This window comes from Oxyura jamaicensis, chromosome 10 (assembly GCF_011077185.1).
Source record: "Oxyura jamaicensis isolate SHBP4307 breed ruddy duck chromosome 10, BPBGC_Ojam_1.0, whole genome shotgun sequence".
In the NCBI taxonomy this organism is placed as follows: Eukaryota; Metazoa; Chordata; class Aves; order Anseriformes; family Anatidae; genus Oxyura; species Oxyura jamaicensis.
Genome location: NC_048902.1, coordinates 8327928 through 8344887, shown reverse-complemented (window position 1 = coordinate 8344887; position 16960 = coordinate 8327928). Strand labels below are relative to the sequence as shown.

At 38.6% G+C, this 16960-nt stretch overlaps 1 protein-coding gene across 4 annotated transcripts in view; it reads left to right on the top strand.

Annotated features, from left to right (window-relative positions):
- The window catches only part of SCAPER (S-phase cyclin A associated protein in the ER), a 163784-nt gene that overhangs the window by 92376 nt on the left and 54448 nt on the right, over positions 1-16960 (top strand). For all 4 annotated transcript variants that reach the window (XM_035335866.1, XM_035335865.1, XM_035335867.1 and 1 more), the window contains one exon: positions 14456-14571. In XM_035335866.1, coding sequence (XP_035191757.1) covers positions 14456-14571 — 116 coding nt within the window. The remainder of the gene's footprint in view (positions 1-14455; positions 14572-16960) is intronic.

Sequence of the window (16960 nt, the reverse complement as noted above, 5' to 3'; positions counted from 1 at the left end):
CTCATCCTTCCTGGCAGAAATCCTGAAAGGAAGCTGTATTCTCTTTCACCTCTACTTTGTTAAAAAATATTAAACACACACACACCAAAACAAAGCAAACAAACAAAAAACATGCACACAAACACAATAGCATAATGTGTGCAAATGTTACCAAAAAGCCATGGCCTTGGCAAATTGTCATTTGGGACTCTTCAAGATCTTAAACTGAATGTTATCAGATCTTAAATTCTCCTAAGAATGGGCCTTTGCTTTAAAAACAAAAAACAAACAAAAAAAACACGGCCAACAAAAACTCATGTAGCCTCTTAAAGAAGGCAGAACTGCAGGACTAAACAGTTCCTGCCACAGTTTTTTCTGCTTCAGAGTTTATACATGACCATTCTTCAAGAGAACTAAGCTTTCCATTACCAAGGGCAGCAGTGTTTCAGATACGCAGGGAACCCAGGATTAACTGCTCAAGTTTGACTTGAGCATTCGTACAGAAATGTCCTGTAATAGGGAATTCAGAAACAAGCAGATTGAAATCAGTGTACACTATTAGTGTGACCACAGATACGATATTAAGCTGCTAATGTTAATATTATCAATTTTCTTCAGTGTACAGAGGTGATTTTTACTGATTTAAAAACAACAAACAAACAAACCCACTATTTTCTGCTGTGTGAATATTGTGTGTTCCGCTGCCTGCAGTACGTATATTTCTAAGGGTATGAACCTGACCTGGGTCAGAGGTGACTGCCGCTCACTCAGATGGTCTTTCTAGACCTGCTGACACATCGCTTCCCTAAAATTCTCTGTAATTTGTTTTTAGTTTTGTGTTGTTTGGTGGGATTTATTTTGGTTAGTTTGTTTTGATACAGTTTTTAAAAGCCCTACTTTAAAACATATATGGTACCGCAGCTGATGCACTTCACTGTTGTGAGGACTGCGGCTGGATGCTGCGTTCAGGAAGGAGCACGGTGACAAGCAGCCAAGGGCAGCAGCCTTTTCACCTGGCTCAGCTGCAGCTAAAACACTGCAGTTAAATCACTGCTGTTAAATGTGTTCAATATGTATATGTGACATCGAGACAAGCTGTTAATATATCTCACGTCCTCCTGACTGGGAATATGACATACACGGTTTCGGTATGATCACAATGGGAACCTCAGGATTTTTGGAATTCAAGTGCAACAGTTAATCTGCTTAACTGCAGGTTTTTTCATGTTTCTCATCAGACCACAAGTTTGAAAAAAGGTATTTATCACAATGCAAGTTATACAATGTATACTAACTTAAGTGATTTGACAGGGAGCATCCTACAGATGTGCTGCTGAAGAGAGAGCTACAGGGGAAGGACAGGGGTTTTATAAATGTCCCAGCCTAAGCAAATGATAAAGCTGAAGCTCACACTGTTCACTAGACACAAGGCCTTAACAAGCAAGATTTCCCTGGTTCTGATGTTTATAAAATTATTAGGATTTTGTGCTGTTTTGAGGATAGGTGTGTCCCAGTTTCCTTCAGGTTTCCTAGGCACATTAAAAAATACTGCAAATTAGGTTATTAAAGTACAGGACTAAAACTGAACTGAATTGGATAGAAGAGGAGGCTTATAACAAATGGAGCCACATTCATGGTGCTTATACTTACTCGTCAGCTCTCTTGGCACAATTCTAACAGTAGCTGCTTTTCAGTAGGCTAAGTTTCAAGGTATTTATTTTTATTAAGATGGAATAATTCTCATCCTGAGAAGGGATTTCAGGGAAAGAAAAGCATTCACTTAAGAAAAGCTGTAATTTTTAACTCAAAAATGTGTGAATCTAAGCTAGCAATTGTTTCATTGTTTCAATACTTTTATTTTTTTAAAAAAAGGTTTTCAATGCTTGTAACTTCTAAAACGTGCTCTCTTGGTGACCATTAATGGTTTGCTTAGTGCCAGGCAATGTTGTTGTTTTTGCAGTTTTTAGATAGATTTTTTATCTTCCTTTTTCAGCAGTCATGATGTCAGTTATTTACATTTCAGGAAAATGTTTGTCGTAACTTTCAAATACAAGGGGACTATAGGGAGACAGTGTTTATGCCATTGTAAAGATTGTCAGAAATGGCTGGCCTTAGCAGCACAGTAAGGGTGCCTATTTATGATTTGTTCTCTAAACTGTCAGGCCCACTGGGTATGGTGACCATAGCCAGTGTAAAGGTTCATAGGCCAGTTTCTGGAAGGCACATTGACTTGTCTGTCCAGATAGTCCTTCCCCACCCCCACCTCCTGATAACAGAAACCGAATCACCAGAAACTTAAACAGTAAGATTAAAAACTGTTTTAGCTCCATGTATCAACTCTTTGGCAATGTTAAGTGGAACATGTGCAAGCTTTTGTACCATTTGCGATAAATTTCTTTAAAATCCTCCACGAAAATTTAAAATTGTTCCTGTGTGTGTGTAAAATGCATATATGCAGACAAACAGATTTTAGAAGCAAATATTAAAAAATGTTACGTACTTAGGATACCATATAAGAACGCAGTAAGAATTGTGATTCCCCATCTCTTACACATTTGGTTCTGATGCTGCAATAGTTTGTGAAGCTGGCTCAAGCGCCTAGGTAGCTGCCTATTTCTAGTTTAGCAGAGTAGTGTAGCCATCCAAAAGGACTGAAAGACATGGAATTTAACAGCTGAATTTTATTTTTCAGAAGTATTCTGGACCAGCTGAAAAGGCAATGATGTACGTTTAGGCTTTTATTAACTTACTATTGATTATATTTTAACTGGATATGGCATCATTGCTCCACATAATCACTGAATGAATACTAGAAAAGATACTGTGATTTGATACCAAACTCTTGAAGGAATTTAGAATTGCTGAGCTAAGAAAAAGTAACATAACAAGGTAGCATATTTTATGCTAGATTGTGTTCAGAAAAATCAGCCTAGCTTTAGAGTGTGCAAGTCATAGCTTGCTGTTTCACTTCTAATTCACACTTGAAAGTTTTATTCATTATGAAATAGAAGTAGCAAATTTTAAACCTATTTTTATTATCTAAAAATGAGTGATCCTGGTTTAATTTAGCTTGGTTAGACTACTTAGGGACAAGGATGATGATTATCTCTGAAGAAAGCAGCAGTGTTAGAAGCGGAAGCAATGACTCATTAATTTCTTCAGAATTAATAATTCTTGCTTTTGAAGCATTGAAGGGTCAGCTGGTAATAAGATGGTGGCAAAAATTGGTGACTCAGAGCATCATAGGACATTGCATGTGAGAAAGGGTGAAAATGACTGGTGCGGGGATTCTGCCTAAGTCATGGCATATGATGTAACCCAGCTTGTACCCCACCATCGGTATTTTGTGGTCTCACATCTGTGTACATGTGCACACAGAGGCACAGCGGTGTGTGAGCACAAGAAATGCACCTCAGCTAGTTTCTGTAAACAGCCTCACAACTACATAATTTCTCAGTCTGACTGAAGCTTTCAAAAGTTACTTAAACTTTGACATTTGTACATTATTATAGTAATGAAAAGCTCAGTCAAAATGCTAGACTTCTATAGGTGTGTTTGTGATTGAGAGGAATTTGTTTTTTCCTTGAAGGGACACCCTCTGTGACGAGAAGCTTTGTTTTCCCGTTTCCTTACTATCTCCCGTTTCCCCACTAGAGGACACTACGGGCAGAAACAACGGCGCGTCCCCTTCATCCTTACAAGTAACACAGCTCTATTTAGAAGTCAAATTCTGGTTTGGAAGAAAAAATGGTTATATGAGAGATCAATCTGGTTAATACTGAAGTGACTTACAGGGCCAGAGGTGTTACCTGCTAAATTGCTTTGCCCATTAATTTTCAAAGTGCAATGAATTTCATTATGGCTATCGTCAGAACAGGAACTCAGGCATTGTTGACACTTGTACGGGACAAACCAGCCCCGGTGTCATTCAGTTGGGGTACTCCTGTCATTAGAGCACACCTCGGCCTTTCTGCCAGCAGCTCCAGCCAGTCCCGTGGCACTGCGAAAGTGGGCTTAGAAATTGCACATCTTCGTTTCCCACTCAGCTCCTTATAGCAGCAGGCATCCTGGTTTCGATGTGTGGAATGTTTACTCAGGTAAATAGTAGGTAGTCTGTCGGGACTTAAACGTGCAGCCAGCTTTATAGGGTGTTCATATGAAAAAAAAATATTGACGTGCACAGTGTTCATAATAAAAATGAAAAACAAAGTGTCACACAGCTGCAGTCACATAGGCTTGTAGCTGAGTGATGTACACCTGAGGCTACTGCCTAGTGCGGGTGAGGGGCAGCCAGCCTCTGGTACCCAAGTGGCAGTTTCCCGTGCCCTTGTGCCAGGCCGGTGCCACAGGGCTACAGCCGCACTGACCCCGGCATGGCCCACGCAAGGCACTGGGACAAGATGTGCCCTGACTCCAGCCCCGTGCCCACTCCTCCGCCAGCGCTGCAGCGGGGCCCTGTGGGGCCATTGATGCTGTCATGTTGTAACCTTCTGCCTTTGCTCAAGGATGTGATATGTGTCTTTTGGCTCGCAGCCATACAAAGATTGTGATCCGCAGCTTACAGCAAAAAGCCTTCTTTTACACTGGGCAGTGGGCATTTAGTGGCCACAATGTTTGAAAAATAAATGCTATCTTAATTTTTCTTTGCTTTCATCCAAATTCTGGGACTTTGTTCTTAACGAAAGCAATTGCTATTCTTATTTTTAAAGGTAATCAGAAGTAAAACTTTAAGCTTCATTTTAGCTAAACTTATATGTTCTGTTAGAAGATTGGATTACATTTATTTCTTATTTTCAATAAAAACTAACAGTGCGGGTCAAATATCTGTAATATCTGTAATAGCTTTGTTTTATGCGTCATAAAGTTCATAATTGTATCATAGTCATAATATCCAAATATTTTCCTTAGATAGTGTTTTCAGAAGCTGACATTGTTGGAATAATTTGAATATTTTCTGTTGGAATATAAAAATCAAGTTCTTTTACGTTTGAAAAAATACTGTGTTTGTAGCAAGTGGCGAACTACAAATTTCAAAAAATGAAATGAGGATAAATTTGGGGAATATTTCAGATTATTTTGTGGTGCCATAGGATAGAGAAGCCAACACCTTTATTGGCCTCGTTCTACCTTGGTATGATGGACACCAAATTAAGATAGAAAATTGTGGTGATCTGATCCAGGAGATCACACTAAGTTAATGTTAGTCGTAATGGCTCTGAAAGAGGCATATTTATTCTGATTTGTATGAGACTTAAATGTTTTTTTCTGTAGCTATGTATCAGTAGAGTCCTACTTTCTGCCCTAAAGGCATTCACCAGAATCACAGTGACAGCAATTGCTGAGCATAAAGGGCAAGTTCCTTGCTCCTTGTATTTATACCAGTGAGGAAGAAGAAAGCACCGAGAGTTGCCACCTTTAATTTTACTGTGTGAAATCAGCAAGTGGACTTAGCTCTTTCTCATGGGCCTGGAAGGTCCTTTATGGGAAAAGTGCAAGTGTCTGGCTGCTGGTGTTTGACAGAGAGGATATTTACCTTTTATTTGTATCTTCTTTAAGATACAAAATACCTTCCTTAAATCAGCCAGCTGGCAGGGATTGGGGTGAGGGACAGGAGGCAGCGCAGTCGATAAGCTTTGTCTTGCCCCCTGTTTTGCAGGATGTGTGTGCCTGTGGCCCATGGAATATAAGTTGTATTCAACAAGTTGTATTCAACTTCAGATACTCCTGCAGTAGCCAGTTTCAGCCTGCTGTGATGTCTGGGGAAGGGAAGTCATTAATCAAATTTAAAGCTGAATTACAGCAGTTTAAAAATGATTTAAAGTCAAAATCCAAAGTTTATGAAGTGCATAGAATTTTAAAACTTAAACACAAGTCTTTTTTTAACCAGCTAAAACTAGAATTCAGGCCCTTGGATCTCTGTATTTTACCACAAAAATCTAGTAATTTTGCGAACACAGAACATAACAGGGAATTCTGTATTTATGCTTCCTCTGCTCGAAGTGTAAATCAAGGCTAAAGCTGTCCTTAGAAAAATACAGAATACTGAGTTCAGAGCGTGAACTCAACATCTGATCAAATGGATATAACTGATGGAAAACCTGAGATCTAAGTAACCCTACTCAAAACGAATTCAGCACTTTAAAGCCTTTAATTGGGAGGTTAGGAGCTTTTTATGTGTGAATGAATATTCAGCCCTGAGCGTCAGTGATGCATGTTGCCAGAAGCACATGGTGTGAAAAGGTTCTGCAATGTGCAGAGTCTGGAGTATGGTGTATTGCACTGCATCAGCCATCGTAACTCCGTGTGGTGCAAACTACTCCTAGTTGCAGAAACGTCACCTCATCCGACCAGCGGTGGTGGCGGTGGGCAGGATAGCAATACCCCAGTGGCTGTTGTTCAAAGAGCAGGCTGCGTGCAAACACAGGAGGAGCTCTTGGGACAGCATTTTCTGCCCAAGCAGACATTCCTTGTCACTGCCAGGAAGAAGTCAATAGGTCAGATGTGTGTTGCCTCGTGCAAGTTGGACCAGGCAGCTTTATATCATCAATAATTTGTTTGCCCGGAGTTTCTGTAATCTGTGGATTAACCTTTTTCTCAAGATGAACATATAAATAGGAACTTGTTACTAGAGGTCAGCCACAGACTATTTTTTAACTTGTTTGCTGGAAATGGTATTACAAGGCAAGTTCAGTTCACAGATAAGCTCTGCAGTGTTGTTATTCCAAGATTATTGGGAGGGTAACTTACTCTGCACAGTGCGTTACTGAAAACTGCTGTGTTGATTTCTGAATCTGTGGTATGCAGTTAGATGTTGTTAGCTTCCATGGCACTTAACGCTGTACTAGTTGGGGTCTTCTGCTGTCCGGTCTGGTGCTCTTTTTTCTTGTGCGTCCATTTGTATCAGAATGTTCCAACACATGCAAAGTCACTTCTTCATTAAGCATTTGCAGGACAAGAGATCTGTTTTAGTATCACAAAATCAGAGTAAATAACCACAGTTAATTATTTTCTTCATACTGTGTTTTCCTGCACCCAATCTGTCCGCCTGTGGTAGTGGCATCCATGCAGCTGTACCAGTGCTAGCTCTGAGTGCAGGCACAGCAGTGAGCATTCAGTGGTAAGAACATGCCCTAGGCATTTCTGCTAATGAGCAGGTGTCAATTTAGATAGAGATCATGGCTAAAGTAATTATTTTCTTTGTTTTTACATTTTTTGAAGAACTGAAGGTTTTATTTCGTTTAGTCCTCTGGTATATGTTAACACGCATGTTCAATATTTTTAAAATTCCACTTCTGATTTGAAACCATATCACCTAGAGATGCCTTTTGTTGTGTGTTCTCATTTGAAATACTTCGCAAGCCCATGTTTTTTATCTACACAGCAGTCTTCTATTACTGTTGTATGGGTGGGGTAACGGGCAAATAGTCCAAGGAGTTACAAGAGAGTACCAAAGGCAATCAGCGTGAAAGCTGTGTTTAGAATTCAAGAGTTTTTGACTGCCATGCAGGTCTTCAAACAAATAACCGTAGCTCCCTCTTTGTATCTTCTCCCACATAATTTTAATATCTCTAGTTTTGCTGGATTGCACTGGTTTTCATAGTTCAGCTGAAGTCACTGCTGCTTTCCTGTGGCCAAAAGTTTTCAATAATGAAATGTTAGCAATAGGGATTTAGGAATGAATCGATCATGCAAGAGATATGCAACATTTCTATTCACAGGACAATTTCTTGTCCAAAAAATTCCTGGGAGAGAGCAGGAGAAGATCACATAAGTGGTGCTCTTAGTATATTTGTTTGGGAGCTGTCAAAATGGTCCTAGCTAATTGAGTCATCCATAGAGATCTAGGAGCAGTTGTTCCTGGCTGAACCTTTATCCTTGCTTTTCTTTGAATTGATACACTCATTGGGTGTCCAGTTATTTATAAATAGAGTAAACATTTTTATTTTTAATAAGCACAAGTGCTGTAATGCTCAGTGTTGTCTTAATATTTATAAGGACATCTTATTTTCACAAACAATATTGCCTATTTCTGCTTAGACTCCTTAGAATGAGTGAAAGCAGCTAAACAGATGATGTGGAGTTCACTGGTTTACCTTCACCTGTCTTTGCTTTATGGCTTTCACTGGGTTGTGGAAGTTCACAAACAGGATTGCAACGGCCCTGTCCTCAACATCAACACAGTCATTAATAGAGTGCCTCTCTGTGGTTTTACTGTTGAACTGAAAAGAAACCACAGAACTTGGAAGATTGTTGGAATAAGGTTCATCTTCCTCAATAGGATAATGCAGTAATTCAAAAAGGAGCCCTACTCAGTATGGTTTACCTTATACTATGGAACAACATCTGGAAACAGAAGTATGAATTAAAGAATGTGCATAGGCAGAAGTTAAATTTATAAGCACATGACATTTAGTGTTTGCAAGACAGACTTCAGAACAGACCTAGACTGATTTTTAAGTAGCTTGCAAAATATGCCAATCATAATGCGCTTATAGAAAGTATAGTAGTAAATGACCTTTTTTGAACTTTTCATTTAATTTGAAAACAAAGAAAGCTTTGTTTTTATTGTCATATTTCAGTTGTGTAGCAACAGCTGTTCTTTTCAGCCTTTCTTCTCGTTGTACCTATGTGTTCTTCTTCCTTTATGCTAAATATGGGTAATTGCAGTTAATACAGCTTTGTTAATAAAGAAAACAAAAGAAAAGGGAAAAAAAAGTCACCATCAAAACAGTGTTATCCAAATGGCTTAGAGGCTTCAGGGTAAGCTCTACAGGGGAGTGTGGAAGTACCAAACATCCTGCGGGGAGGTACCAAGGTACCACAGATTTACCTGCCTACCATCTCAGGATCTAAGCAGATACTAGGTAAGCATCCTTACCTAGATGAAGGCGCTGAAATCACTTGTTTTGGAATGCAAACACAGAAATTGGAGGAGTTGCTTTATCTTTAAGGCTTCTGAATCAGCTAGCTCTGCCCTTTGTTTGTGCATAGGAGCATTACTCAAGCCCTCTTTTCTGTGGCCTTACGTAGAATTACCTAAGGAGCTTGGGTGCCTTAATATGTAAGCAATTCATGAAGGGGGAGTTGACACAAATGCCTGTTAATGCGAATGAATGCCTCCCCATAATGGTACATAGATGATACTAAGCCAGTCCTGTCTCGTACTTGAATCCCGCACCTAGTTTCAGATTTACATTTTCCTACTGATATGCAGTGCCTGAAATTGTGCTGTAGGTCGAATCACCCATTTTGAAAACCAGTTTAAGATTTTTCAGGCAGAACAGGGAATTATTATACTAGTATAGTACTGACTTCACTAGACAGAATTATTACAGAAAACAAAATAGAGTATTTTAGTAGAAAATATTATTTTGCTATGTTCTCTCCAGTGATTCCTCCAGGAAAAAGTGTATTTGGTAAGACTAATAGGAGTGTAGATTTTCTATGCTGACTAGCGTATCTGTGATTTTGTATGTGCTTGTAGATATAATGATGCATTTATTTAAAAAGAGGAGGAAAAAAAAAGGGGGTTGATCCAGCCCAGGATTCAGTTATCCGGCTTCTTTTCGGAGGCAGCTTTGAACTGTATTTCTTAGCCCCTGGCATTTAAGAATTTTCAAACACCCGAGAAAACGAAAGAAGAACACTCTGAAGATGGTTTTCAACTACATTTTGCTAATTAGTTTTTACTTCTTCCTTCAGTAAACAGTTTAACAAGTGCAGAATAGTCACACAAGTTCAGTGTGTTCTTTCAGAAATAGAAATCAAAGTTTCAAAATACTTGGGTTTCATTCACAAATATTTTCCATCTCAATGGCTTTAGTTCCTGAGGTCTCTTCAAAACATCTTTTCAGATTAGTTTTTTATTCAGACATACAGAGTGGGACTAGCAGAATGAGTTCTTTTGGATGAGGAAGGAAAATGTTTTTTATCAACATCAGAATATTGATTATGGATGCCTGTCTATGGGGTGGTTTGCACAGAAGTATTTTTAAAGGTAGTTTGAAAAGATTTCCAATACAAGTGCTGATATTCAAACTGAAGTGAAGTTACATGGAAGAGAGATGCTAAAGCTGGCATGAAATCATTTTGGATGTTAAAGGTCTGCATTATTTCTGATTCTTCTCTGTGTATTAAATAATACAAGTACTTTAACAGGATAAATGTATGGAAGTGAGTACTTTGGTATAGGACATTGGATTTCACCCAATAACTCTTGCACCAAATTAATAAATTATGATTTAACTGGGATCATATTTTTCTAGGAGATAATCAGGTTTGATTTAAAAACTTCAAATGATTGAGTGTCGACTATATCCTAAGTATATTATGGTAGTCGTTAATTACTCTAGGCATTAAAAAAATCACTTTCTTACCTGAATTCATCCAGTCTTGACTTCTAAATACCAGCTCTAACTATGCATTATCAGAAATGATCTTCCCATTCAAGTGCTTCCATGCGGTGATCGTGTCAAATTTTTACTTTCCTTGACATACACTAGATTGTATTTCCATGGTGTCTCACATTGAGGCATGCTCCTATGGCCTCCAAGCTTGTTTGACAAACCTTACAGTTTGTCCGATGGCCTGTGTAAAGCAGGAGCAGCAGAGCAGGGTAGCAGTTTTGGCTTTTATTCTGCCCTGGAATATTCTATGGTAGGCATCAAAAGCATTACTAATTGATGCTTGCTTTACTTCAGTCTGTGTTACTTAGTATACTTTTATAAATAACTCAAAGACGTTTCTCCTGTTTTGATTTTTATTTTGAAGGCATACAGTTATATTATCTAGCTACCTCAACAAATGAAGCAAACCCCAGCAAAGTAACAACACTACTGGCCCTTTCACGTATTTCTGCTGCCTGTGTATCTGAGCAGAGTAATTGGATATTGTGAGGCATATGTGTTAATGACTTGGTTTTGCTGTGTTTATTTTTCTTTGTGAAATGTCAGATGATGAGATGAAACCGTTTTTCTGAGCTCTGTATTTGGCCTGCTAGTTCTTGACTTTGCCTAATCTACTGGTATCATTGAGTAAGTGGTGCTTCTGAAGGTGCCAAACCCTGATAAAATCCACCCTGTCTTGCTAATGAACACACAGACAGTTGTTCCCCATCTGCTGCCTCTGTCTGGAAGGCCAGGAAGCCCTTCCTTGATCACAAAGGACGTAATTATTGTCTGTAGAGGAGTCAAGTACAAAGACAGTTCATCCAGTCTGACCGCTACTACACTGGAGGCCACCAAAGATTAACAGCTGCTTCTCCTTTGATTAGGTTAGGTAATAACAGTTACTTTAGTTAATAATTGGATGGATTCCCAGGCCATGTAATTCAGGTTTAGGCTGTCATTTTTTGCTGGCATGTTGCTGAGCTGTATTATTGGAATGGAGCCTGTAATCCTATTAGTCAGTTGTCACTCAAGCCATTCGAGAGGAGAAAAGAGGAATTCAAATCCATTAAGGTGTTGTAACAGGTAAATCAGCCACACTTGGTGGGAGTGTGCAGGGAGCTTTTCTGAGTGTTTGTCATGATTTAAAAAAGAAAAGATTAATTTTAAAAGTTTATTAAAATGCTTAGCTCATAATTAATCCTTAACATTGTTACATGGTTTATTGTCATTTCTGTTCAGTTTGCCACTTGTGCATTAGTGTGCCTACATTCTCCTGAAGAGGTACATGATTCATACACTGCTGTGTTGAAGTTAGTTAACATGTGCTCTAAATGACAAGTATATAGTAGTCCAAAAATCACAAATGCACACTTAATATCACATTGGCTGTGTTGGCTCTCCTCCTGTACAAACAAGACTACTGTATTTTACAATGATGCAGACTTCTGAAAAGCAAAGAAAACAAGACTTCTTTTTTCTTGTATTTTGAGTGAAGCGTCATCTGTTCTGAGGACTACATCTCCAATGCTATTTTTGTAATGATTAAGACAAATTTAGGGGGCATCTGTATGGCTTTTGTGCCTTCTCCTCTCTCTGTTCAGAAATGCTTAGATAACAGTAATAATCATTTTTTTTTCTCTACATGTTCGTTTACCCCTGCTCTCCTGCATGACAAGGTAGCTTTAGAGTTTTGAAATCCTTTTATACTTGCAATCAGATTGTCTGAAAATGTTGTTTAAAATAGTTACATATTTGTGAAAGTATGCGTGAGCAAAGCAAAGCAGTTTCACTGTCTGAAAACCAAACTTAAATATTTTTCCTACAACACGTGAACCTCATTGCATTGACTGCCTTTGCTGAATAAGCTTCGCGATCTAACTGTGCAGCTACTCTGAAGGAACAGTTTCTGTAGTGAAATTATGGAACAGTTTTCATAAGCATCTAGCTACGTAATTCAAGAGACTAGGTTAGAAGTCTGGAGGATTCTCTAAGGCAGCAAAAATGTGCCATGCTGGTTTGTACTCTTCCAGGGAGGGAGTTAACGTTATCTCCTGACAGGATCTGTCATTTTTCATATTCGTGTGGTGCCTGATCTGCTCGGTGCTTTTGGTGCTACGAAAATAAAAGTTGTAATTACCCAAATGGGTCTTTCATTTAGACACACTGAAATCTTTGATTTATTCATACAGGTCAGTGGGTAATACAAAGCAACAGAGAATAATAAGTGAGCATCAATTAGTAACAGGTTTGGGTTTCTGCATACAATTTAAAGAAGAATATTATTGAGCAAGGGCTTTGAGTAACTTGTATGCCTCAGCCTACTTCTAATGTTTTACTGCATATCAGCTAATGTAAAGATTTAGCACTACAGAACATTAAGTGAATTTGGATCATATTTTGAAGGATGTAGGTTAATTTTAGAAAGAAACAAATTGAATAAGATACCCTGCTCTCACATGGTTATGCTTTAAGAAAGATTTCTTCAGATAAATATGTAAATACTTCAAAATTTGAAAACCATCTCAAGTAGAAATTAATTCAGACATCTCAAAAACATGTTGGTTTTATTTGGCTGCTATATTTCAGGAAAGTATGGCAATATTTTTCAGCCATGGGGTGATTTAATACTGTTCTTTCCTTACACACAGCTCGTCTTCTACCTGAGGCCTCGTATTGTGGGTAGCTGAGGGGTTGCCTGTGCATTTTTCACTGTTTTCCCAGATGGCACAGTCACACACCATTCACTCTGAAAACATCAGTGATGCAATATTCAAGTGACGCTCTGCTCCTTTGTGGCTGGGGCATGCTTTCCCAGCAGTTCCCATCACCTGTGCTGACCCGAGGCCAGGCGGAGGAGCTGTCCCTGCAGTGGGGGCTGTTGGCAGAAGGGTGCCTGCGTGGTGCATATGTACTGGCACATACTCACAAGCACCGTGTGCCAGCAGCTATTTCTGTAGTCGGCATTGTGTTACAATAAATGGGCTAAAAGCTCTTGGGTTTCTCCATCCAGAAAGAACCCTTGGAGATAAATATGTTTGATAGCATGCCAAAAGCCAGTGAGATCAATAGCGTGCTCCTAATCATTGGGTGGCAGTTTTACAGACCTTTGTAAGTGTGGTGAACAGTTTGCTCACGGATCCTTCCCAGCTTTGCTGCCAGTTTGTGTTTCTTAATTTTATTTAAGTCCCGAATCCTGCCCCCACCCCTTTCATGAGTGTACTCAGGGGTTTATTTCCATGATAGCTAAATGTCAAAATGCTGATTAAGTAATCTAGAGAGGAGAATAATAGGGATTAAAGCTGAATGATACTAAACCGTGAGAAATTACAAACTCACTTCAGCTTGATAGAAAGCTAGTAGTAAAGGAAGTTCTTTACAATGTAGATTTGTGCTTTGCAAAGTATACTTGTGTTTTAGCAAAATACTGTACAAAACTAAAGGGATAAAATAACACTCTGCTAGGTGATGCTGTCAGGCTTTCTTCCAGAGCAAGGACGGAATTTGCGGGGTCCACATGCTGTGAAATATGAAACCTGGTATCATCAGCGCACTCATGGCACTCACGTTTTCATGTGATCTGCCTAAGTGATTTTATGCACACGTAGAACAAGTCAGGGAACAAGTTTGGAGGTTGTCTCCTTTCAGAAAAGTTTGTAAGAAAGAGGAAATACCCATCTAGAGACTGACTATATTCATTAAAACATATGAAAAGCATTAAAGTGTAGCTACAAAGATAACAGCAACAGGTAAAGATTAACTTCATTAAAAGTCCTAAAACATTATGTCATTACTGAAAATTCTTATGGTATTCATTAATAAGTGTTATCTTTATATAGTATGTGGTAGGTATGTGTTGTCTTTGAAAAAGTAAAGTGGGAATTTCAACTCCTGCACCTTCCGAAGAATACTCTTGCCTGTGCACAGGCATTTCACTGCTCTTTTTCAGAAGTGCTCAACATGATAAATACATGTATTTAGGATTTCCTACACTGACATGAAAACTCAGGACAATTGTCTTCCAGTCATCTGTCATATTCAGGAATTTTATTAATTTCTATTGGTTTTCTTCTGTGTTTGTGTTTGTCTAGAACACAGCAGATCAAATAGCATTTCGGGCTGCAGGAGGACTGATGGCCCTTGAACATATTCTTCAAGCAGTGACTTCTCCCACCAACCTGAATGCAGTTTCACGGGTTCCTTTTAAGTAAGTACCAGCAGTCCTTCATTGACCACTTGGTATCCCTAGAATATTTATTTCACAGCTGCTGCTTCATTATTGCTTCTTCTCATAGTCCAATGGCAAACTTCAAAGAAAAAGCATGCTCTACTCTGTGCTGCCATGGAAGGTGAAAGACATTTCTACTCAACTTCTAGTTTTCAAACTTCTGACTTTTTTCTAGCCATGATATGTTTGAACAGTGGCATCCTCAACTGGACAAAATGAGAAAACATTATTAAACAGAAGAATATACCTTTTATAAAAGAGGAAGTACCTATCTTTTGAAGTTGGTATGTAAAGATCTTTAGTGGAAGATCTCTTACATTTTCTAAGGGCTTCTAATTCACTGTAGTCTGACTACTTTTAAAGTGAAAAGTTCTTCTAAGATACTGCTGGCTGTAAGGGCTTCTACAAATGTAAATCCAAATTCTTATGGATTAGAGGAATTCCTCTTCATGCACATGAGAACAAAAGGGTTGAAATGTCTAATCCTTGAGGGAAAAAAAAAAAAAAAACTGACTAAACAGAATACCTGCAAAAACTGATAACTGAAAAAGCATGCTTTTTTCCCTAATCTCTGACTGTAGTTTGTATCCTTCCAGAGGCCCATTTGTGCTGTCTGTCAGAGCAGAGTTAGGGACATTTTTAGTACAAGAATAATCAAGCCTGAGATACTCTGTTGTGTACCAGTCATCATTTCTTGGTAAATAAGTTTTAAGATTCTAGTTATATGAATTTAACAAATACAGTGTGTGGTTTTAGATCTGTAGTGTCCATTATATGTTATAGGACAGGTGTAAAGTGCTAGGAAAGAACACCTAGGAAAAAAATGTGCTCTTAATAGCCTATCTTTGCTCATGAAAGAGAACAGAATTCCTACATTCCCTGTAAGCCATGCAGAATGCACTTCTTGCAAGTCCAGCCAGTTCCACTGATGAGTGATGGTGAATTAGTGCTACAGTGAGCAGCTCAGCAGTATCTGCTGGGAGAATGAAAAATACTACTCAGTCTGTAATGAAACATTTAAATAATAGTGTAATTATACTGACCTCTTGACCAAAGTATTTGTGACTTGGAGGACTACCAAATTATCTTCTTCTGACAGAGCTCAGACCTCAAATTAAGATCAGCTGTTTACAGATAGTGGGACGTACTGTATTTGCAATTAGTGACATATTCTTTTAAGCACTGTGTGAAATTTAACATAAACAGGAATAAAATTATTTTAAACAGAAAGGCCTGCATTTTGGGAATGCAGCTGATATGGTTTCATTCATTCCTGCCATGAGAGCATGTTAAAAAATAGATATAAGTTACATAATGATGTTATTTAAAAACAAATGCAACATGTGAAGTAGATTTACTGTTGTTTCCTGAAGAAGCGAAGCAGTAGAGCTAATGCTATTATATTCCATTTCCTGCTGTTCTTAAGGCTGTGAAGCACCTTTGCTTTGCTCCATTCATGACTCAGATACAAAGCCTGCCTTTCCATGAACTATTGGAAAACATTTTCAAAGTTTCAGTCACTATTGGGTGTAAGCTTAAGCTACATTTTCAGACTGCATCCTTCCAATTTCATGCCTTGCTTGTTAGAATGAATGACTAAAGCTCTTTGAAAATTTAACAGAAACTTTACATTGTGTGGAAAAAAAATCTGCTGTTTATTCAAGTTTAAATTCTAATATTCTGAAAAATATGAAAAACATACTTGTTGAATCAGTGCAAATGTCCCAAATGACTCTGAAGCAAAGTTGTTGTAAGAGGACATACACAGTCATTGAGCAGTAAGCAGCAGCTTCTTCAGCACATTCGTGGGAGCCCTCGTTCTGTAGGCAACGCACAAAGAGCACAGAGACCTGCAAGGAGCTAGGTTCCACTTTTATGATCATCTTCACATGTTGCATTGCTGCTCAGAGAGAGCTGCCAGCTCTTGGTGCTGCAGCTGCAAAACCTGCTTGCAGCCGTGTTCCATTTTCTATCTGTGAAGCATTTTGCAAGGCACCATTAGGACAGTCCCATTTCTGCCAATATCAGGAGCGTGTGGTCCACCCACCAGCCAGGTCAATGAGACCTTACCAATAAAGATGGGTTGAGGTGAATGTTGCTGAGGACTTTTAGCTTGAAAGTTTAAGTTTTTCTGTAGGTGGAGGTGTAAATGAAATAGGTGGGCGTATGACAGATTTTATTCAGACATTATATAAACAAAACTAAGAATTTGCCTGTTGGGTCTTTGGCCCATACAAATAAAAGTAGCAGATTTTTAATTTTTCAGCATAAGGTTTTTGTGATAGAAGCCAGTATCAAACTTCAGCTGTTTCTCTGACTGTTAAGAGACATGTTGGAGAAGTATAGGTGTACAATTAGCTTTAAACTA